Source organism: Grus americana, chromosome 1 (assembly GCF_028858705.1).
Source record: "Grus americana isolate bGruAme1 chromosome 1, bGruAme1.mat, whole genome shotgun sequence".
Lineage (NCBI taxonomy): Eukaryota > Metazoa > Chordata > Aves > Gruiformes > Gruidae > Grus > Grus americana.
In genome coordinates, this window is record NC_072852.1 from 88,433,301 (window position 1) to 88,453,314 (window position 20,014).

The 20,014-nt window shown below is 38.8% G+C and overlaps 1 protein-coding gene across 1 annotated transcript in view; it reads left to right on the forward strand.

Annotated features, from left to right (window-relative positions):
* Positions 1–20,014, forward strand: part of SPAG17 (sperm associated antigen 17) — a 118,004-nt gene that overhangs the window by 20,626 nt on the left and 77,364 nt on the right. The window contains exons 4-7 of the mRNA XM_054810419.1: positions 3,920–4,051; positions 7,822–8,029; positions 12,401–12,595; positions 19,112–19,293. Of these exons, the coding sequence (XP_054666394.1) occupies positions 3,920–4,051; positions 7,822–8,029; positions 12,401–12,595; positions 19,112–19,293 (717 nt within the window). The remainder of the gene's footprint in view (positions 1–3,919; positions 4,052–7,821; positions 8,030–12,400; positions 12,596–19,111; positions 19,294–20,014) is intronic.

Consider the following 20,014-nt stretch of genomic DNA (forward strand, 5'->3'; position numbering starts at 1 on the left):
TTGGTTGGTACCTGTAATCTGTATAGCCTCTTGACTGATGGCTTGCCTACTTCAAATTGACTTGAACTGTGTCACCTACTAAGGGATTTGATTTACTAAGAAGTTCTTCTAGTAGCAATTATGTTTCTTTTAGGACGTGTTATGTGAGCCTGAGGTGTATTTGATGGTCTGGATTTCTTACAGTTTCAGGAACAGGAGGGAAGACAGGGCTTTAGAAAGCTCATCCTGGACATAGGAGAACTACACTATGAAATAGATGGACCATTTTTCATAGCAAATGATGCTACTAGTTCCAAGTAATGATAAAGCTGTGAAAGTTGATAATGCAATTTATCACTTCAAAAGCTCTTCTGATTATGATTTAGCAGCCGCAGTGGTTCTGTATATTGAAAAGGAGGCATTTCAAAGAAAGATACTGTAAAGACTGGCTTTAAATGTTTCCCTAACTTCTAAGACCTATCTCCTGTCTCAATGGCACTGGCATCTGCCAACAATATAGTGTCACCTACAAGCGCTCATGCAGTGTTTGAATGGCTTGAAATACATGCCCTTTGCACCAGGCAGCTAAATCTCTGCATGGTTCATACTGCCACCATATGAGATCAAATACTGCATCACTGAAGCCCTTCTGCACTTCACAAATGTGACCCCTGCTGTGTGAGGAATGCTAAGTTTCCTTCTTCCTTTAAAGGAAAAGAGGCCCTACCTAACTTAGTTTGTCCATCCAAGTTTCCATGGTTTCTCACATAAGAAAAAGGTCATCACTGGCAGGGTGAAGTGTAGTCAATCTGAAATTAATCCACTTCATAGTATCCCAAAAAATTCCTTCTGTACTCCTACCAAGACTTTGTCTTCAGCTTTTTTTTTTTTTTTTTTTTTAATTGAAGCTCTGGATTCTTAACTGTTTATGCCAGGAGCCTGCATAATTCACAGGACCACAGATGAAGTAAACATCCATAAGTGTAATAAATTTAATTTCTTGTATCTACTGTGCATGGATTGATCTATGTTCTGTCTTTAAACTAGCAGTGATGGAGGACTGGTTTTTTATTTGTATATGCATAAAGCAGATTTTACATTGCTGCATGAAAAACTATTTGCTTCCTTTGTATTGCCAAATGTAGTGTGCTCATTTTATCATTGTCTTATTTATCTGACCTCCACAGTCATGGAATGTCCTTCTGTTAAATAGTTTGGTTTGTACTACTCTAACGCCTCACATAAGAAACTTTGTCCTTCACACCCACTCAGAGTTGTCCAGCTCAGTATAGACCTTGGACAAGCCTCTTCATTTCTTCATTCTCTATCTACAAAATAGGAATAATCATGATGTATTGCTTTTGACTGGTAAAATGCTTTGAACTTCTCAGGAAGAATGGGTTGTAAAAGAGTCTAAGCGTTCCTTCCTTCTTCCATGAACAATAAATCAGCAACAGCCGTTGAGCCAGGTTACTATATATACACTTTTCAGGAATCCTTCGAGAATCCCTCCGTTTCCCCTCTATTGTGTGTCAAGAAATGTGCAACTCATCTAGATTAGGCAATTGGGAAGCATCCCTTTCCATAGGCTGTTAACACCACTTCTGCAAGAAAAAACTATATGAGAATTTTTCTCTCTAAGGGAAATTACTATGATATTTCTACCAAAGTCTCTTTCTTTCAGAGCACAGATTTTCTGTAGCTAGCTCTGGGTGACTATTTTTGTTGGAATAGCTAGTAGTTTCTAGTGTGCCTACAGTCTGTTGGAGTTTTTAAGTCTGTTCTTAACATATTCTTGATTTTCTGCCATGACTCTGAAGTCGATGGGAGTCTTTCCAGAAGTCTTCTATGGTTGGCTTGTTGAGATAGTGGCCAGTAAGTAGTCTTACTCTGAATACAAAAGATGTAAAGCAAAACCCATCTTAACCATGATGTATTTTCCTATGTGTATGTCACGGAGATCATAAGGTTTATTAGTGTTGGAGGGGCAAGATTGTTTTGAGAGGGTTTATAAATGCAAATATTTTGGTTGTTTTGTCTCCCTGTTACACGATTCAGAAAAATCTGGATTTTGAGAGATTTCTTTTTCTGTACTTTGCTTTCACTTCTATGAAAGAATAATTTGGCCTGTAATAGTCTGGATTCCATTTTGGCTTTGTTTTATTCAGAGAAGCATTTTTAGTGGCTACGTTTGCTTACCTAGGTTTTACTTGAGAAGTGAAAATATCTAAGCTGGGCAAGAAACTATGAAAGCTCAAAGCTAATGGTGGTGTTTGCATTAGACAAGACACAGTTCAGTGAGATGCAGTGTGCACCTTCATTGTCTGAATGTTAGCAAGCAAAATTGACACCATATGTGCCCAACTGTAATTGCTCCAAGAGGGGAAAGGAGAAATATGTCAGAACATTTGAGTAACACCTAATTCAGCCCATGGTTATAAATAAAGCTGATGGTTGCTTAAAAACAAAAGTAGGAAAATATTATGGTTATATTATTCCTCAACAGCGCTTCCTACATAGGTGAACTTTATTACAGAGACAACACAAGTGAAAAGAAACATATAACAACTTTTTATGGTATTTTTATGTTATTTTATTTTTTTCGCAGTAAATAAAGTGGTTATGAGGCTCCAAGGAAAACGGCCCAGATGTTAGTGACTTGTATGAAATTTAGTGGAAACAAGCTGTAAAAAACATAGTCATAAAACAGCCTGTCAATGCCACACATCTGGACAATGCAGCTGTATGTTCCCGCTGCTGTCATCACCCTAAGAAAACTCAATAGCCTTATTTCACCCCAATTAGGCTGCATACCAACAGAATCAGAATTACACAGGGAGGGGGTGTATTTTCACCAAGACAGACACTCTCAAATTCCCTTCAAGAAGTTTTTATCTGTCATTCAGGGCTAGTGCCTCAGACACTAGTCACTTTTTAAACAGTACTCCAAACTATTCCTCTTGATTTGCTCTCTTTTAAATGTTTTTTAATTTATTACTTTATAATAAGTAGTTGCTTAATGTTGCTTCTTTGTTTAAAACCTAAAAAAAAAAGGACATTTTACTGTGACAACTGTGTGTCTGTTGACCTTTACATAATCATAGAAGTCTTCTCCATTCTAGTTTTATCTCATACTGCAGCAGATAGAATCATAGAATGGTTAGGGTTGGAAGGGACCTTAAAGCCCATCTAGTTCCAACCCCCCTGCCATGGGCAGGGACACCCTCCACTAGACCACATTGCCCAAAGCCCCAGCCAACCTGGTCTTAAACACTTCCAGGGATGGGGCATCCACAACCTCTCTGGGCAACCTGTTCCAGTGCCTCACCACCCTCACAGTAAAGAATTTCTTCCTAACATCTAATCTAAATCGACCCTCCTTCAGCTTAAACCCATTACCCCTTGTCCTGTCACTACACTCCCTGATAAACAGTCCCTCTCCATCTTTCCTGTAGGCCCCCTTCAGGTACTGGTAAGCCACAATTAGATCTCCCCGGAGCCTTCTCTTCTCCAGGCCGAACAATCCCAACTCTCTCAGCCTGTCCTCACAGGAGAGGTGCTCCAGCCCTCTGATCAGCTTCATGGCCTCCTCTGGACTCTCTCCAACAGCTCCATGTCTCTCCTGTACTGGGGCCCCCAGAGCTGGACGCAGTACTCCAGGTGGGGTCTCACCAGAGTGGAGTAGAAGGGCAGGATCCCCTCCCTCGACCTGCTGGTCACACCTCTTTTGATGCAGATATAACTTCATTTGAGGTCTTAAGAACCAAAGAATAGCTCTGTGTCTTACCGATATGTTGTTTTTCTGAAAGCATGGCCATTTTGACCTACGCACGGTACAATGTGAGATAGCACTTCCTCATTTCAGCATGCAACATAAATGTCAAATGCAATATTAAAACTATACAAGTAATAGTTATTTTGGGGTTTTTTTTTTCTGCAGGTGATAGAAGTAGCCAAAGCCATTCTGGATAGCGGTGAAGAAATTCCTGTAACACTAACTGGAAAGCTGTTGAAATTTCAACTGCTTTGTCTCAAACAGAAGGACCTTCAGAGAAGAGAAGCTGAAAAGAAGGTACTGTAGTATGCCTTAGAGAGGATGCTTAGATAACTTTATGAAGACATTTCCATTCTAGTGCTGTCAGCTTTCTCATGCTTAACTTCCTAGATCTGTAATTGAAGAGAAATGTGGATAGAAATTTATCTTTTTTTTTTTTTTGAGTTAATTAGACTTTGAGGAGGAAGCTCGCAATTACTCAAATGCAGGTGAGACAGGGTAAAAAAAGAAAAGAAAAAGTATTGTGCCAGAACTCTTTGATAGACTAATAAGTAGTAATGTCTTAGCTGAGTCTTAGGACCAATAGGAAAGAGAGCTAAAAACTGGGTTCAGCTGAATATATCTCTGCTGAAGTAAAGGTAGGAGGGGTTATTACTGGAGAGGTATCAAGGATAGATGCAGAGCAGCACTATGAAGAAGTTGTTATCGTGAATCACCTCTCTGGAGGAAATTTGGAGAAGTTATCTATTCCATCCTCCAGGACTAACACAGGATAAAATATACATAAAGTGTTCCTGGCAGATGTTGTTTGAACCTTTTCTTATAACCTTTCACTGCTCTGCTTTCACTTTTCTATGGCAATCAGTATTAGTGTTCAACTATCTCTGCAACGTAGCCATTTGGAAAAGGTTTCTAACCTTATCAACGTTGCTGTAATTTAAACCCGCTACTGCTTTGCTTCTCACTGTATATGAGGGCAAGAGTTCTTACCTTCAGTTCTGCAGAAATCTATTACATATTTACCTAAACAAACCCAAATATGTGTTCTGGTTTGTATTTTTTGATTATGCTTGTTCCTCTCCTCTGAACTCTCTCCAAATAGTTTATATCTTGAAGTCTGCTTCTCAGAACTGGGTACCACATTTTCCAGTGTTCCCAAAACTCGCTTCCACATATTCTCCAAGACTGTTACTACTAGCTCCAAGATTGCCTCAGTCAGATTACTTATGTGTTCTAGGAGGAATTTCACTAAGCTTGCACAAAATCACAATCAGATCCGACCTCTAATTGCTTTCTATCATCTATAATTAAAAAAAAAAAGTGGTCAGTGGTACATTTCAACAACTTACTGAACAGTTGGTCTTTGCTATAGTCCTCTTCCAGCAAACATTCATGCAGCTGAAGACCATTATCAGAAAGTCATGTAATTGCTGCAATAGTTTACCCTGTTAATTGATCAAAAACTATAATGTAAAATGTGATGACATGGAGACTTAAGCAGTCTGTGCATGTAAAAGAAGCAAGAAGAAAATGTTTTCATGGATTTTGTGTAGTTGAGAAGTCTGTAAATTTCTTTATCAATAATTCTGTTTGTGGGAATAATTGGTGAATGAAGTATAGCACACAAGCACAAGAACATTAAATGCCAGGTGATAAATTGAAGTTGTGGCCTGTTCCCATAGAAGTCAATTGCAAAACTGATTAGCAAATGATAATGTAAGCTACAGAAGTATATAAAGAATGTGAGGGGGGAAAAAAGCATTTTCAATCTGAAGAGAAATTGAGAGGCTGAAGTTATAGAGCAGATTTTTTTATAATGAGTGGAGAAAAAATGTCTTTTCTTTTAGATATCAGCCAGTGCTGATAAGCGAACTGTAAAACATAACTTTGAAGTTTAAAGATTAGGCATGTCAATATTAAAACAGAGCCTTTAGCTTTGATTCGGCAAGATTACACTTGTGAGTATAATTTTATTTCCCTGGAGAATCTAAGGATAGTCAGTATTGAAGGCTAAAGAATCTCTGGAACTTACAATTTCTTCTCTGTTTTAGCCAAGCAATCTGGACAACACAGTCAGCTTCTCTGGATTACATCTCTATCAACATGTGATAGGCAAATGTGAGAGCAGCAGTTGAAGGACAGAGTCAAGATTTTGGAGGACTCTTAGTTATGAGGATACTCTGCAGTATAGAATGGGCAGAAACTGGCTTTTAATTTAGAATTCTAACTCTAAATTGTCTGCCATAAAATTTTTAATCCTTTCCAACTAGCTTGTACAGTACAAGTTCCATTGCCAGCAACTTGGGGGGGGGTTGAAACGAGGATTTTACTAGCAGAGCAGTTCTCACAAAGCCAACATATAACTGTCCATTGTTTTTTAGAATAGACACCAGTTAATAGAATGGATTGGCAGAAGAAAAACAGCAAATGAATAAACAAAAATAAACCATTATAAATGTCTGTATTTCACTAGCAGAAGCATGTCATAAACTGACAGGTATATGCATTTAAATTAATATGCAGAAGAGATGAAGTGTCTCTGAATTAGAAAACTGTTTGAGGTAGTAAGATTCTATAATATGAAGCTTAAAATAACACAATTACAGAGTGGAAGATTAGAAACTCCACAAAAAGCTGCACCATGTAGGGAAAGAGAAATATGACATTGAGAGGAAAAGGAAAGAGTCCTAGAAAGGAGAGGCTTTCACTTCCTGAGGTACAAAGGTCAACTAGTGGTCTTTGTTGGAATCTTGGCAAGTTCAGAAATATCTCTGCTTATTTGAGACTTAATTATGTAAAATTATGCAGATGCAAAAGATAAAGCTGATTGGAGTTTGTAGCCTGATGATTGTATCGTCTATTTTGATATGTTCATCAGCTTAGAATCAAGATAGTATCAAAATCTTTGGTTTGAAATGTCCAAAGTAGAATAAATTTGAAAGAAAATAATGAAAGCATCCAAATCCCCCATTTCACAGCACATACAGCTTTAAGAATCTCTTGAAGGCATTTCTAAATTTTACAGAAAGGGAATGCATGAAGAAGGGAAAGCAGGAAAAGATTTTCTGCTTTGGTTTTGAATTTGAACTAAACACAACTTCTACAGCTGGAAACTCTGCTTTTTCAGCTGAATCTAGGGAAAGCAACTGTGTAGTCAACTGCCCTATCTCATTTGCATGGAGAGCTTTTCTCATTGCTTTAATAAACTTTAAAGTGACACCAGCAGGATGGTAACAGTCAGTTAAGTTAATATCGTTTTATTGTATTTAATTTAGCTTTACAATCCTTAAATGTCATTCTTGCATAGTTAGTGCATAGTCCTGCTGCTGGGTAGAAATAAGGTGGAGGTTTTCTTGCTCTTACAGCAGCTCACTTTAATATATTTTGGGTTATTTTAATTTTAGACTGACTCTGAGATTTCTGGATTTATAGCGTGAGGCTTTGGGATACCTACAAAATCATTCTTTACTCTTAAATTACTGAGCAGAACTTAATGTAGGTGTTTTTGTTTGAAAATAATGAGAATGACTGAGTAATATCCTGTGTGAAATAAGCACAAGACTCTTGGTTCTAGTTTATAGTAGACAGATATTTACATCAAAGAAAAATAGTGCTGGTACCATTTTACACCATACTCAAGAGTGTTAACAGAGATGCTAAAGACTTAACAGAAATCGAATTTTTACCTTATTTCCTTTCAGTCCAGAGAAGGTTTCTAGCTGATGCAAGTGCTATAGTGGCAGTAACTAAAGCACAGTGATTCTTTACTCATCTTTCTACCAGGAGGCATTTCATTAGTTTTGTAGGTATAATGTCTACCTACCTCTCACAGTTCCTTTTTAATGTGAAATTTTAACACTATGATTTAGTAAGACTATAATAAACCGAATGTTGTGTCTGAGAAGGATAAAGCAAAGTATTCAAGACAGCTTCACCACATCAACATTATAGTGGCTGTGAGGGAAAAGTATTCAAATAAAAAAATTGAACCACTAAAATTTTACAGCAGTCTGGCCTTTGTTCTGCACAAAGGCTACAATGAGAACTTAGTTTATTCATCTTGTCAGGCAGAAGAAGAGCAACAAAAGGAAAAAGACGGAGGGAAAGAGAAAGCTAAACCTCCCAGCAAGAAGGAGAACCTGCCTAGTGCCAAGACAGCTGAGAAAGAAAGGAAAGGAAAAAAGTCAGAAGTAGGCTCTCTAGCACGAGTCTCTGTTAAAAAGGACACCCAGTTGAAGCGACGGGGAGAAGTGGAAGAGGAAGACAAATACATTGGTATGTAAAAAATGTAACTATACTCTTGATAAAGTTGCTAGAAATCTTGCAACCTAGCTTCTGAGTACTTTGTTTTGTTCCATGTTGAAAAGTCAAGATTTATTTGGCAATATTAAAGCATTGCCACTTTGCATTTGAAGAGGGCACTGTGTTCTGCTCAGTATTAGGATAGATATAAAATACAGGTGAGGTATATGTAGCATGTTGACATCAAAAGGTTTTAGCATGTGTAAGACTGAAAGAAAGCGGCCAAACAAATCTTACAGAAAACCTTTCTTCCAGAAAGATTTCGGAATAACTAAATGCATTTGTGTCAGTATCCAAAGGCAGCTTTCTCCTTGTATTATAAAGTATAACAGAGCTGTTTACCATTGTCTGGGGATGAAGCCAGGTTCTGTTCAAAGGGCAATATGGTTTCATTTGCTGAAAAAACATATGGATAGAACTGAGACCTGAAGAAATCTACTCCAGAAATGAGCTATACAAAGTAAGGAATAATATGCTAACTAGTGCTGAGAAAATCTTTATTCTTAATACATAGCACCTATGGTTACAAATTTCACTGGAACAAAAAGTATTGGAGAATGTGCATAGCTGTCCTCCTTAGATCACAGTTATATTTAATTTGGACCATAATATGTTTGAGCAACATCAACATAAACAGGATCTCTCCTGCTGGCAAAGCACTTGCTGTTTTTTGGATGCATTATATATTACCTAGTTGAACTGCTGCAGGCTTTCCTCGCTCTTTCATCAGACCTTTGTCTGCATCTCATTCAAGATCAATGGCACTTTTCAAGCATCTAAAAAGCATCCATCCAGGTGTTGGATGACAGCAAAGCTTGAATCTTAGTGAAGCTGACAAAAGTACACAAGAATAGATAGTAGCTGTCTGTGCAGAGCTCTTCATTTTTCAGATAAGGCTTGGCTATAACATCATTCTTTTGATAATTTTAAGGTTTTTCAGGGCCTGAAGTTTTCAAATAAACATTCATGCATTTAAGAATCCAAACTGAAGTGATGTAAAGATTTCATGTCATCTTAGTAAAATTTGTACAGAATGTACAGTACAGAATGACTTTGGGCGGGCATTGATGTGCTTCCATTAGGCCCTGTAGAAACAATTTTAGCAGCTCCAACATTTTTGCTCCGTACTGCCTTGAGAGGTGGGGAGAAAACATCAAGTATCTGTATATGATTTCCATGCTTTGCTGCCTTGTTATCCATGGCTAATGAGAAGACAAAGTAAGGAAAGTACAAATTGCCTCCAAAAACTAACAACCATGAAAAGTATCCTTGGTTAGTATGCTTAGTAGCTTTATATTGTGAACTACTAGCATTGCTGTTAAACTGTGATTTTATTGACTGGGATTTGTCTCATTGGTCCCAAGGATATTTACAAAATAGCAATAGTTGCAAATTGCCTCAAAGGGGAAATTGTTGAGGTATTTTGCGCTTGGTCATTTTAGTTATGACTGTACTGAGCTGAAGCCATTCTGAATAATTCACCACATTCGTTGTGCACCACACAGTTGGGCTTAATAATAAACACATTGATTCTGACTCCTTCCAAAAAAAATATATATTCAGTGGATTGACTTCCAGTCTGAAGACAATAAGGAACTACATAACAATGGAAAAGGTAATCTGACCTTGCTACTTCCTTTAGTCGTGCTGAGGAAGACAGTGAGGAGGTACCTATAGTCCTAAGAAGGGACAGCACTCTGTAAACCCTTCACCCTAGGCTACAGGAAAAACACAGCTATTGTTTTATGGAGAGGCAATTGTTTCTTTTTCTTCCTGGCAGTTCCACCTAGAAGTCCATACCGAGAGAAAATGAAGTCAAGTATTGCCAAGACTTCTGGAGACTATTCTAAATGAACATTAAGTGTGATGAAACAACTATGTCAGGAATTCCTATCCTCAAGAACATGGAAATTAAGGTTCTTAAGGACCTCACGCTAAAGTTTTGTTTCATGTCTTGGGACAAAGTGGTGCCAGCTCCATTTCTCACTGTCAAGAACATGTAGATCTCTGAAACTTTTCTGCTGAGAATATAGTACTCTCAAAATCTTCATGCATATTCCATATTTTACAAGAGTCTGAGCAGAAGACATGAAGAACCTTGGATGATCCTTAAAGTTGATACAATGAAATTTTTTTTCAGCACTCTTGGCCACTCTGCTATAGCTGTATCAAGCAAAAAAAGAACCAACAACAAAAAAAAAGCACCACAATTTTTACTCAAGCGTACTCTGAGCTATTGCTTATATATGACCATGTGACGTGGTTTAGCCCCAGCCGGCAGCTGGGTGCCACGCGCCGCTCACTCACCCCTCCCCCGGCGGGCTGGGGAAGAGAACGGAAAAACAACGGCAAAGCCTCGAGGGTTGGGATAAGGGCAGTTTACTGGGACAGCAAGGGAGAGGGAAACAATCAACAACAGTACTGATAACAGATATTCACAATGGGTGATAACAAAGAACAATTTACCGATCCCACGACCGACCGGACGCTCAGCCTGTCCCAGAGCCACACCGAACCCGCCCCTGCCCGCCCGGCCCCCTTTTATGGTGAGCATGACGTCACATGGTATGGAATAGCCCCCGGCCAGCTTGGCTCACCTGTCCTGGCTCCTTGTGAAATTAACTCTGTCCTTGCCAGAACCAGGATACCATGTCTTTGACTCAAAGACAATCTGTATCTATTTCTAGTAGCTTACCGTCATTTTATCATTTCTCCCTAGTACGTTATCACCTTTCTGAAATGGAATATTTCTGCTTTTGAATAATATTGAGATTACTTGTATTGATGTCTTTCATCATTTAAGTATGAACTAGTCACTAATTATTAGAACTATTATTAATTTGTCATGATTATTAGCATAATCATAATTATAACTGTTGAATGGCAGGCAGTCTTTAGCATGTATACATTGGAATTTTTGGATCACTAGTCACTATGCAGACATCTGTCTTTTTTGTTAGAAATCATTAATGCTCACTAATTGTATGTGCTCATGCTTTTTCTTCCTGCAGTAACTGAGGCATCAAAATATGTAGTTCAGTTTCAGTACTAGCAGTGATATAATGGACTAGTTTTCTTCTGGGTTTGATTCTGCTTTATGCAATATATGTACTGGACTGTGGTGACAGCTTCCTCAGTCCTTCTCCAAATTCCTAAGTTCTTTTATGTTTACTTAATGTTACAAGAAGAGGAGACACCACCGTGTTGCCAGCCTGCTGCTCCAGGTGGTAGCAGCATTTGCACAGCCCTAGCTATATACTTGAGCACAGGCAGATGTCAGTGCCAGGCTGCCTTTTCTTCCTGCCCTTTTTTCTCCCTTGGATGAATGAGTCCTGTGAGCTGAGGAGTGGTCAAAGGACTTTTAAATGTGTTGTGTTAGTAGGCATAAGAAGGATCTGCATTAATTGTATGTGTTCCGTAATCGATGGAGAGATACAGGAACTTCAGCAGGCAGTTTCTGTTGTCTTAGGATGAATAACCATGCTGGATGAATTAAATCACCTGATACCTGTCTGAATACTTGTATTTCTTTATGGGCCATAAAGGGAATCTGCGCAATTAACTTAGATTAGACTCAAGCTTCTAGAGGGCTCGTTTTTACTTACATAATACTTAACCTTTTGCTTTGGTACTGAAATGTTGCTATGAGTATTTCTACTGACATAATAAGCCCAAACAGATCAGGCAGTCAATGAAACTTCTCATCTGTACTTTAGGATGAACTTGGATATGTCCCTTGCCAACTAAAAGGACTAATGTGAGCTGGTATTACCAGCTGATGAGGGTTTTGACAGGGAGTCCATCTAGCTAACATGAACCTGTTGGGCAGGGAGCAGTCAGCACTGAGTCAGCTCATACCTGCAGCTGATCCTTCTAAACTATTACAGCTAATATCATCTCTCAGCTAAGACACAGTTACTTATTCTCTGTGTGCTCCCTGGCCAGCTTTATGCAGGAAGAAATAAGATAGCTTAAACTACCATTAGAGCATGTGAGTATGTCCTGACACTAAACTCCTTCTTAAAGAGAAGCAATTACAGAAATGCTGCTACAACTAGCACTCTAGTTATAATCAGATTCTCCAATTTTTCTCCTGGTGCTTCTCCAAACAAATTTTACTTCTGACTTTTATTCTTCCTGCTGAGTTCAAGGTGGTTTGCTACAGAAAACTTCAGTCTAATGCACATATTTTGAAACTTGTATGTAATTATCCCAATGAGGTTATAAAGGAACTTGTTTCTCTGGTCTTAATTTTCAGTATCCCTATATAGGCAAGAAGAAAAAGAATTTTGTTTAGCTGTTAAATATCCTTGCTCTAATCTGGTTTTGTTGTGTTTTGAACAGATGATGAACCAGATGATGGTGCCCATCATTACTTTATAATTTTGGATTTCCACAACCCTCAGCTGTTGCCTGTGATGTCGGATCTTGGGATTAACATTTCAAGTGTAATTAGAATTTCTTCTGAGAATTATAAGCCGTTGCAGACATACTTGGAAGCAACTAAACTTCAGGAACAATCTTTACTTTCACCTGAAGGTAATCTGGTCATGAGAACAAGATTTGTGTAGAAAGGAGACTATTTTATATCCAAGACTGTTCCTGCTGTGTTTTTTTCCCTCTCTGTGCTTTGTGCTTGTGCATGCTACCTGTGAGCAACTGTGTTTGCCAGGGCAGAAATGGTGTTGCCATTGGTTTGGTTACCAAACTAAATGGTTTGCCAGTGCAAAAACGTGCCTCAGCTGGACAGTGGAAAGAGGGACTGACTAAGCAGGTAATGGTTGCAGCCATCGTTTTCTGCAGTAGCTACCAAAGAACAACATTTTATCAAATGCGTACCTCTATGAATCATTAGCCAGTAAGGTGTGTTGCTAAGCAAACTTGGCTCATTTGGTAATTTCAAGGGAAGTGCACAGCCGGCTACTTTGGGACTGTGGCCCCAGCCAGAGAAGAATGTGCCACAGAATTGTACTCAGCTGTCCCCAGGCTGTAACACCTCTCTTTAACTGGGATCCTAGTGAACAGCAACCTAAATATGAGTCATCAATGAAAGCTAACCAGACAGAGCTGTAGTAACATAGCTGGTAGATTGAGGGAAGTGGTTATTCCCTGTTACTTGGCTCTCATGAGACCAGAGTTCTGGGCTCCACAGTAAAGAAAAATACTGATAAACTTGAGTGAGTCCAGCAGACAGCCACCCTATAAGGAGTGGCTGAATGACCTTGGCTTGCTTGATCTGGAGAAGAGAAGACTTACAGGGCACCTAATAGCATCATTCTAACGCCTCTAAGAAGGTTACCAAGAACACAGAGAAAAATTCTTCATTGAGGTACATGGAAGAAGAAAAAGAGGTTGTGGTTATAAATGGCCTTTGGAAATCCCAGGCCCCAGAAACAAGAGCAAAGTCTGGAGCAAGGAAGACATACCCTTGGTGAAAGAGGATCAGGTCAGGGAATACTTTCTTGTTGACTTGTGCAAAGCACTTGGTACTATTCCACACAACATACTTGTCTATGAAATGGAGAGACATGGATTTGACAGGGAAACACTTGGTGGATGAGAAATTGGCTGGATGGTCGCACTTGAAGAGTTGCAGTCAAAGGCTCAATGTCTGAGTGGAGACCAGTGACGAGTGGTGTCCCTCAGGGGTCCGTAATGGGACCAGTACTATTTAACATCTTTGTTGGGGACATGGACAGTGGGATTGAGTGCACCCTCACCGAGTTTGCGGATGACACCAAGCTGTGTGGTGTGGTTGATACTCTAGAGGGAAGGGATACCACCCAGAGGGACCTTGACAGGCTTGAGAGGTGGGTCCGTGCAAACCTCATGAAGTTCAACAAGGCCAAGTGTGAGGTCCTGCACCTGGGTCAGGGCAATCCCAAGCACAAATACAGGCTAGGTGATGAGTGGATTGAGAAGAACTTGGGAGTCCTGGTGGACAAGTTATCCATGAGATAGCAGTGTGCCCTTGTGGCCAAGAAGGCCAATGGGATCCTGAGATGCATTAAGAAGAGCGTGGCCAGCAGGTCGAGGGAGGTTGTCCTCCCCCTCTACTCTGCCCTGATGAGGCCACATCTGGAGTACTGGGTCCAGTTCTGGGCTGCCCAGTTCAAAAAAGACAGGGAACTACTGGAGAGAGTCCAGCAGAGGGCTGTGAGGATGATTAGGGAACTGGAGCATCTCCCGTATGGGGAAAGGCTGAGAGAGCTGGGTCTCTTTAGCCTGGAGAGGAGAAGGCAGAGAGGGGATCTCATAAACACTTATAAATATCTAAAGGGCAGGTGTCAAGAGTATGGGGCTAGATTCTCTTCTGTGGTGCCTAGTGACAGGACAAGGGGCAATGGGCACAAACTGGAACACAGCAAGTTCCATCTCAGTATGAGGAAAAACTTCTTCACTTTGAGGGTGACCAAGCACTGGGACAGGCTGCCCAGAGAGGTTGTGGAGTCTCCTTCTCTGGAGATATTCAAAACCCACCTGGACACGATCCTGTGCAACCTGCTCTAGGTGATCCTGCTCTAGCAGGGGGGTTGGACAAGATGATTGATCTCCAGAGGTCCCCTCCATCCCTTACCATTCTGTGATTCTGTGATAAATTCCAGTTTATAGTTTTGTTAGAACTTGTAAAATGTAAAAGTAATGTCTTACTAGAAAAAAGTTGAAAGTACAGAGAGCAGAAATCATGGGTTTGTTTATTTTAATTTTATTTACAACACCTGCTGGGGATGAGGGGGGGCAGGGGCAAGTTTCCCCAAATATTTCCAAAGTTATGTTATCTTTTCTTAGTCTTGTATGTATAATAGCAGGAAGATTTCAGTAAACTTAGATAATTAGTAAGTAAAATTTGTGAGAAAACTTTTTAAAGGGGAAAAAAAGTAAATATAGATTATAGTATCTTGTGTAAGTAGTATTATAGGTAGTAATGCAGGTTTTCTGCTACTAAGAAAGGATTGGTTGCATAGTAAGAAAGCAACTTGGCTAAACCATGCATTCTTTGTGGACCTCAGATATAAGGAAGCATTTAAGAATTGGAAATAGGTCAGGTCACTAGGAGTGAGAATATATGTTTATTATGAGTCTACTGGCATGAAATCAGAAATGCCAAGGTACAAAATGGGATGCAGGAGGAGGACCAAGGAAAATGTTTGCTGCTCAACAGAGAGGAAGAACTGTCAGGAGGTGATCCTGAGAAGTTGGGCAGTGGTTAATATTGGGGGGCACTTTTGGTACTTCTTGCTTGTGTTGTGGGGGTTAATCTGTTTTCATTACAAATAATGTTGCAGACAAGTGATAGTTATAACTAACCACAATTAATGCTGGTAGCAGAAAGAGTCAGCTTCACATTGTGTGGAAGAATAGGTAAAATAACTGAGTACTACTTAGGTCAGGTAGAGAACTTTTCAGATCAGCTGATTCAGATTAACTTAAATGAATTCTGTTTAAAGATCTGCCTGCCATTCTCATTTATATTTGAGAACTCATAAAGAGCAAGTGAGATAGTGGAAAAAGAGCTGTGAGGTAGAGGGGAAAAGAACACAAATAGCCAAGGCACTGTAATTTGCTTAATTTCTGTTTCTGGAAAAATACTGGAACAAATAGTTTATAACCACTTTAAAGAAAAATGAGGACATGAGTAACAGCTAGTGTATGCTGTTCAAGAACAAATCAAGTCAGGCAAGTTTAATTTCCTTACAAAATGAAGTACTGGCCTTCTGAGCAAAGAAGTAGTCTGTGTTGTATATATGGATTTTAATAAGGCTATTTCACACGGCCCATAGCGAGCAGGGTAGGTCTAGATGAAAATAACTATATAGTAGGTACAGTTTCGTTCAAAAATCTTGGTCTCTGTAGAGTAACTGTTAAAGGTTTACTATCAAATAGAAGGATGCATGGAGTGGACTCAAGAGAATTTGTGCTGGGTCTGGTATTGTTTGGTATTGTCATTGGTATTGGAATAAGATGGTGTGATTCAAATGCAAAATGTTCTTGAGAGAACAGAGAATAATAATCTGGAAAAAGACTGTTCTGTTTAATATAGACAATATAGTATGCTTATACAGGAATAATTAAATGTACAAATAAAGGCTAGGAAGCACATGGCTAGATGACAAGTTTGAAAGATAAGCTATCATGCTGACTTCAAAAATGAATGTCAGCAATATCACTATGCCACTAAAAACCAAATACCATCTCTAGATTATAAATGAGAATATGTCCTTAAAAATACCTGAGGTAGTCCTATCATGCAACTCAATAGTGGGGTAAGACCTTGTAAGAAATGTGTGGCAATGAGAAAAGTTCCAAATGATGGGAAAGAAATTTATTAGGGATCTATGAAATTTTACCTATGAGGAAAAAACCGGAATTGTTATCCTTAAGTTTTAGAAGAGAAGGATGAATGATGTAGTGGAAAAATGATAAATGTTTTAAAGTTTGTAAAAGGCTAGAACAGAATGTGAAGAATTTAAACTGTAGTAGCAAAAATACTATTTAGCAGGAAGAAACTTTCCACACATGAGGTTAATGAAGTATTGAAGTAGACTGAGTAAGAATATTATTGAGTCTCTGAGGCTGTTAAAGTTATATTAAAACAAACATTTGTCAGCAGTGATGCAGGTATAGCTCAGTGTGCCTTGGAGCAGGTATTAACTCAAGTATTTTGTAGTTGAATGACTTACAAAATAGATCATGGTTGATCATTTCAATAATGTACAGAGATACTTTTAGAAGGGAAGATATTAACCTGTAAACAGAATCATGTTACAGTGTTTCTATAGTTCCTAGCGTAAATGCGCATGATTAGATACCACAGCTTTCATGTTCTTTTCCTTCCCAGGTGTTTGCATCCCCTAATGGACTTCATTTTGTGATGTTACCAAGTCAAGCACTCTTAGTACCCTTTCGTATGGGTAGTTTTCTGTTCCTGTAGTCACTCTTGTAGCTGTGCTACTACTAATTCAGCTTTTCTGAGAACTAATGCGAGACCTGAGACCAATCTCTCAGCCCAACAAAATGGAACTCCTTTTTCTCCGTTTCTGCTGTAAATGTATCACCTGACACATCCTAATGATTCTAGGCTTTCTGTTTTCACAGTGATGGTTCAAAATCACTATGCAATGTATTAGTATAAACTAGATGCTTTTCTTCCACTGTCATATGATGATAATGGACTTTGTTGTTCTTGTTGTTGTTCCAAAATCATGTAGTGTACTGCTGGATACTGTCTCATTTCTATTACTGAAGGCTTCAATGTAGTTCAGTTCCTTTGTGGGATTATGCCAAATCTTTATTGACAGTTTCTCCCAGCTCCTGCATCTTCTTTTGGGGTTACTCCTGAAAACTTTAATTCATTCTTAGAAGGTTTACATGATAAAAATATACGTGAGGAAAGAAAAGCCTTTGGACTGCAGGCAAAAGAATTAAGAGGAGAGGCAGTAATCAAGGGCAGAGCATCTAAAGATTGATCCTGGCAAACCGTGATGTTTCTGTGAAAGGGGAAGCCTAAGCGTCGTATACCCTTTTGTATGTTGTTTGTTATTAAACTTTGGGGTAGAGTTAGTAAAATGTTATTATTCTTCTATTGTAAAACAGGAATGTCTAGCTACAATGCCATTAGCACAGGGCCATTCACCTTTCATTCAAAAATGCAGAGAGATTAATCCATTGACTCAGCAGCCCTAGATGGTGTTATGCTGCTTTCAAAGCTGAGTTTTTTAGAGGAACATTGCCACCGGTGAGGTATTGTCCTGAATTAGAGGATATCTTTCATGAGCAGATGAAAACCAGAGAAAAAGGATGATCCTGTGACTTGAGATGAGCTGTTAGGAGCGTAGAACTGTTTAACATCAAGGGACCATCTAGGCCAGTGATCTGTCTCCAGAAGTGCTCATAAACTGATGCCCAAGGAAGAGTAAAGGAAAGGAATGGAACAAAAAAGAAAAGAGTAGTAGGAAAAGCATGTATGAAACTTCTCAACACATGCATCACCTACCCACCAGTTATTGTCAAGTCAAGGGATTTTCCTGGTCCTGATGTGTCTTGTCTTTTTAGTAAACCTCAATGGATTTAGGCTTTTGCTAAGTACTTGTTCAGTCTCCCCTTGAACTCATGAGAATGCCGTATACATACTGAATCCTTTGGTAGAGAGTTCTCAGGTCTTCAACCCAGTTTTTGGAGCCACTTAATGGGAGATAGCTTCCAAATCATGATAAAACCATTTTATAAGTTAATCGGCAAACATTTCTAATGGCTGCTACAGGAGGCATATATAACTTGGAAAACCTTAAAGAGATCAACATTTTTTGAAGGGTCCACAGCCTCACTGAGTTGTTTTGTTTTCAACCTGTGGAGCCAGTGGAATTATACAAATGAGGTTTTAGAAGTGCTGAGCACCTGTAAGTCCAAATGAAAGCACGTCACTGCAGGTTTGTGTCCTTATGCCTCTTAAATTAGCCTATAAAAAATATGGTTGATCTTGGATTCCAGAATGTGATTGTAAGGTTGACATTAAGAGAGAACTTTTTTTTTCTCTGTAGCTAGAGCACCTTTGAGAATTGATCATTACTATGCAGTAAAAATGGAAACCATACAACTTCTAGGCTTGCTATTCATAGTCATACTGTACCTTAATTACCTTTTGCCCCAATTTCCACACCAATAAAATTGTGATAATAAGGCTTGCTTATCCTATACTTAAAGAACAGGCTCACCAAGGTATGTGCTGGCAGCTTTGGAAAAGAGGAACCTGGGATTTTTACATTTCCTAGGTTTCAAGCATTCACTGCTGTTGTTTAGTTTGGGGCAGAAAGGTGGAGGGGTGGTTTTGGCTTGGTTTTGGTTTTTTTATTTTATTTTTTCTGAAAGAAGTGGCATGTTTTACTGAGGCTTTATCTTTCTGGAGTTTGTTAATCACAAAGTTGGCTGTCAGATTTTTGCTGAGACTCTGAGGATGGGATTATTTTAACAGTACTTATGGAAGACTAATATATGATTTGCGCTTTGTGTAAAAGGGAGACATTGTACGATGATTTATCTAATACTTAGCAATTTTAGTTGTAGAAGCAGAGAAAAGAAAGAAAGATGAAGCTATCAAAAACCTGGAAATATTTTGGAAATACTTGGAGCCAGTTCTGAACAGTGGAAAGCATGGATCAAGTCTCTTTGATGTTGCCAGACTTCATCACATAGTTAAGGAGAGTGCCTTTCCCCCTGATTGGTCTGACAGAGACATGCTGGTCAGTAGATTCTGCTTTCATAATGCATGGCATGCTTTGGGATTTGTAATATTTAAGACCAATTTAGAAATGACAGGAATTTTAGGTTAGGCTTCTATGAAACAGAACCAGAGTAGTTAGTATATTTGTAATCTTGAACAAAAATTTATATTTCCTATGTATCCAATGAGTTTATTCAGCATGTATTCACAAAGAGACTTGACTTGGAGTTTCTTAATATTTTAGGCCACCGCAGCAGAGTTTTAAAACAGTTTAAGTTATTAAATTTATTCAGCATCTTTACATAGAACCTGTTTGGATCTCATTAGAGTGCCAGATGTCAGCATGAAATAACACAAAAATTGTACTTTTGTCCTCATAGCAGCAGGTCTACTTACTGTATCTCAGAACAGTCACATTAGAACAAATTAAAATGAATGCAAAATGCTTTTTGATACAAGATGTGCTTTTAGCGTACTCACTACCACTTCTTTTTGTCCAACCCAAAACACGGCTGTAGTTTATTACTCATTATAGTCTGCTGAGTCAGGGCTATTACCGGGCACTGGAAGAGACAGTGAACCATTGGAAATTTTTTCCAGCCTAGATTCACAAGTATAGTGAGGTAAAAGGGTCCAGTATTTTTCAATCCACAATGCCAGCAGTAAAAAATATAAACTGCTAAAGGAAAAAAAAGCAACATGCCATAATTTAACCTACTGTATTTGTGGTCCATATTATT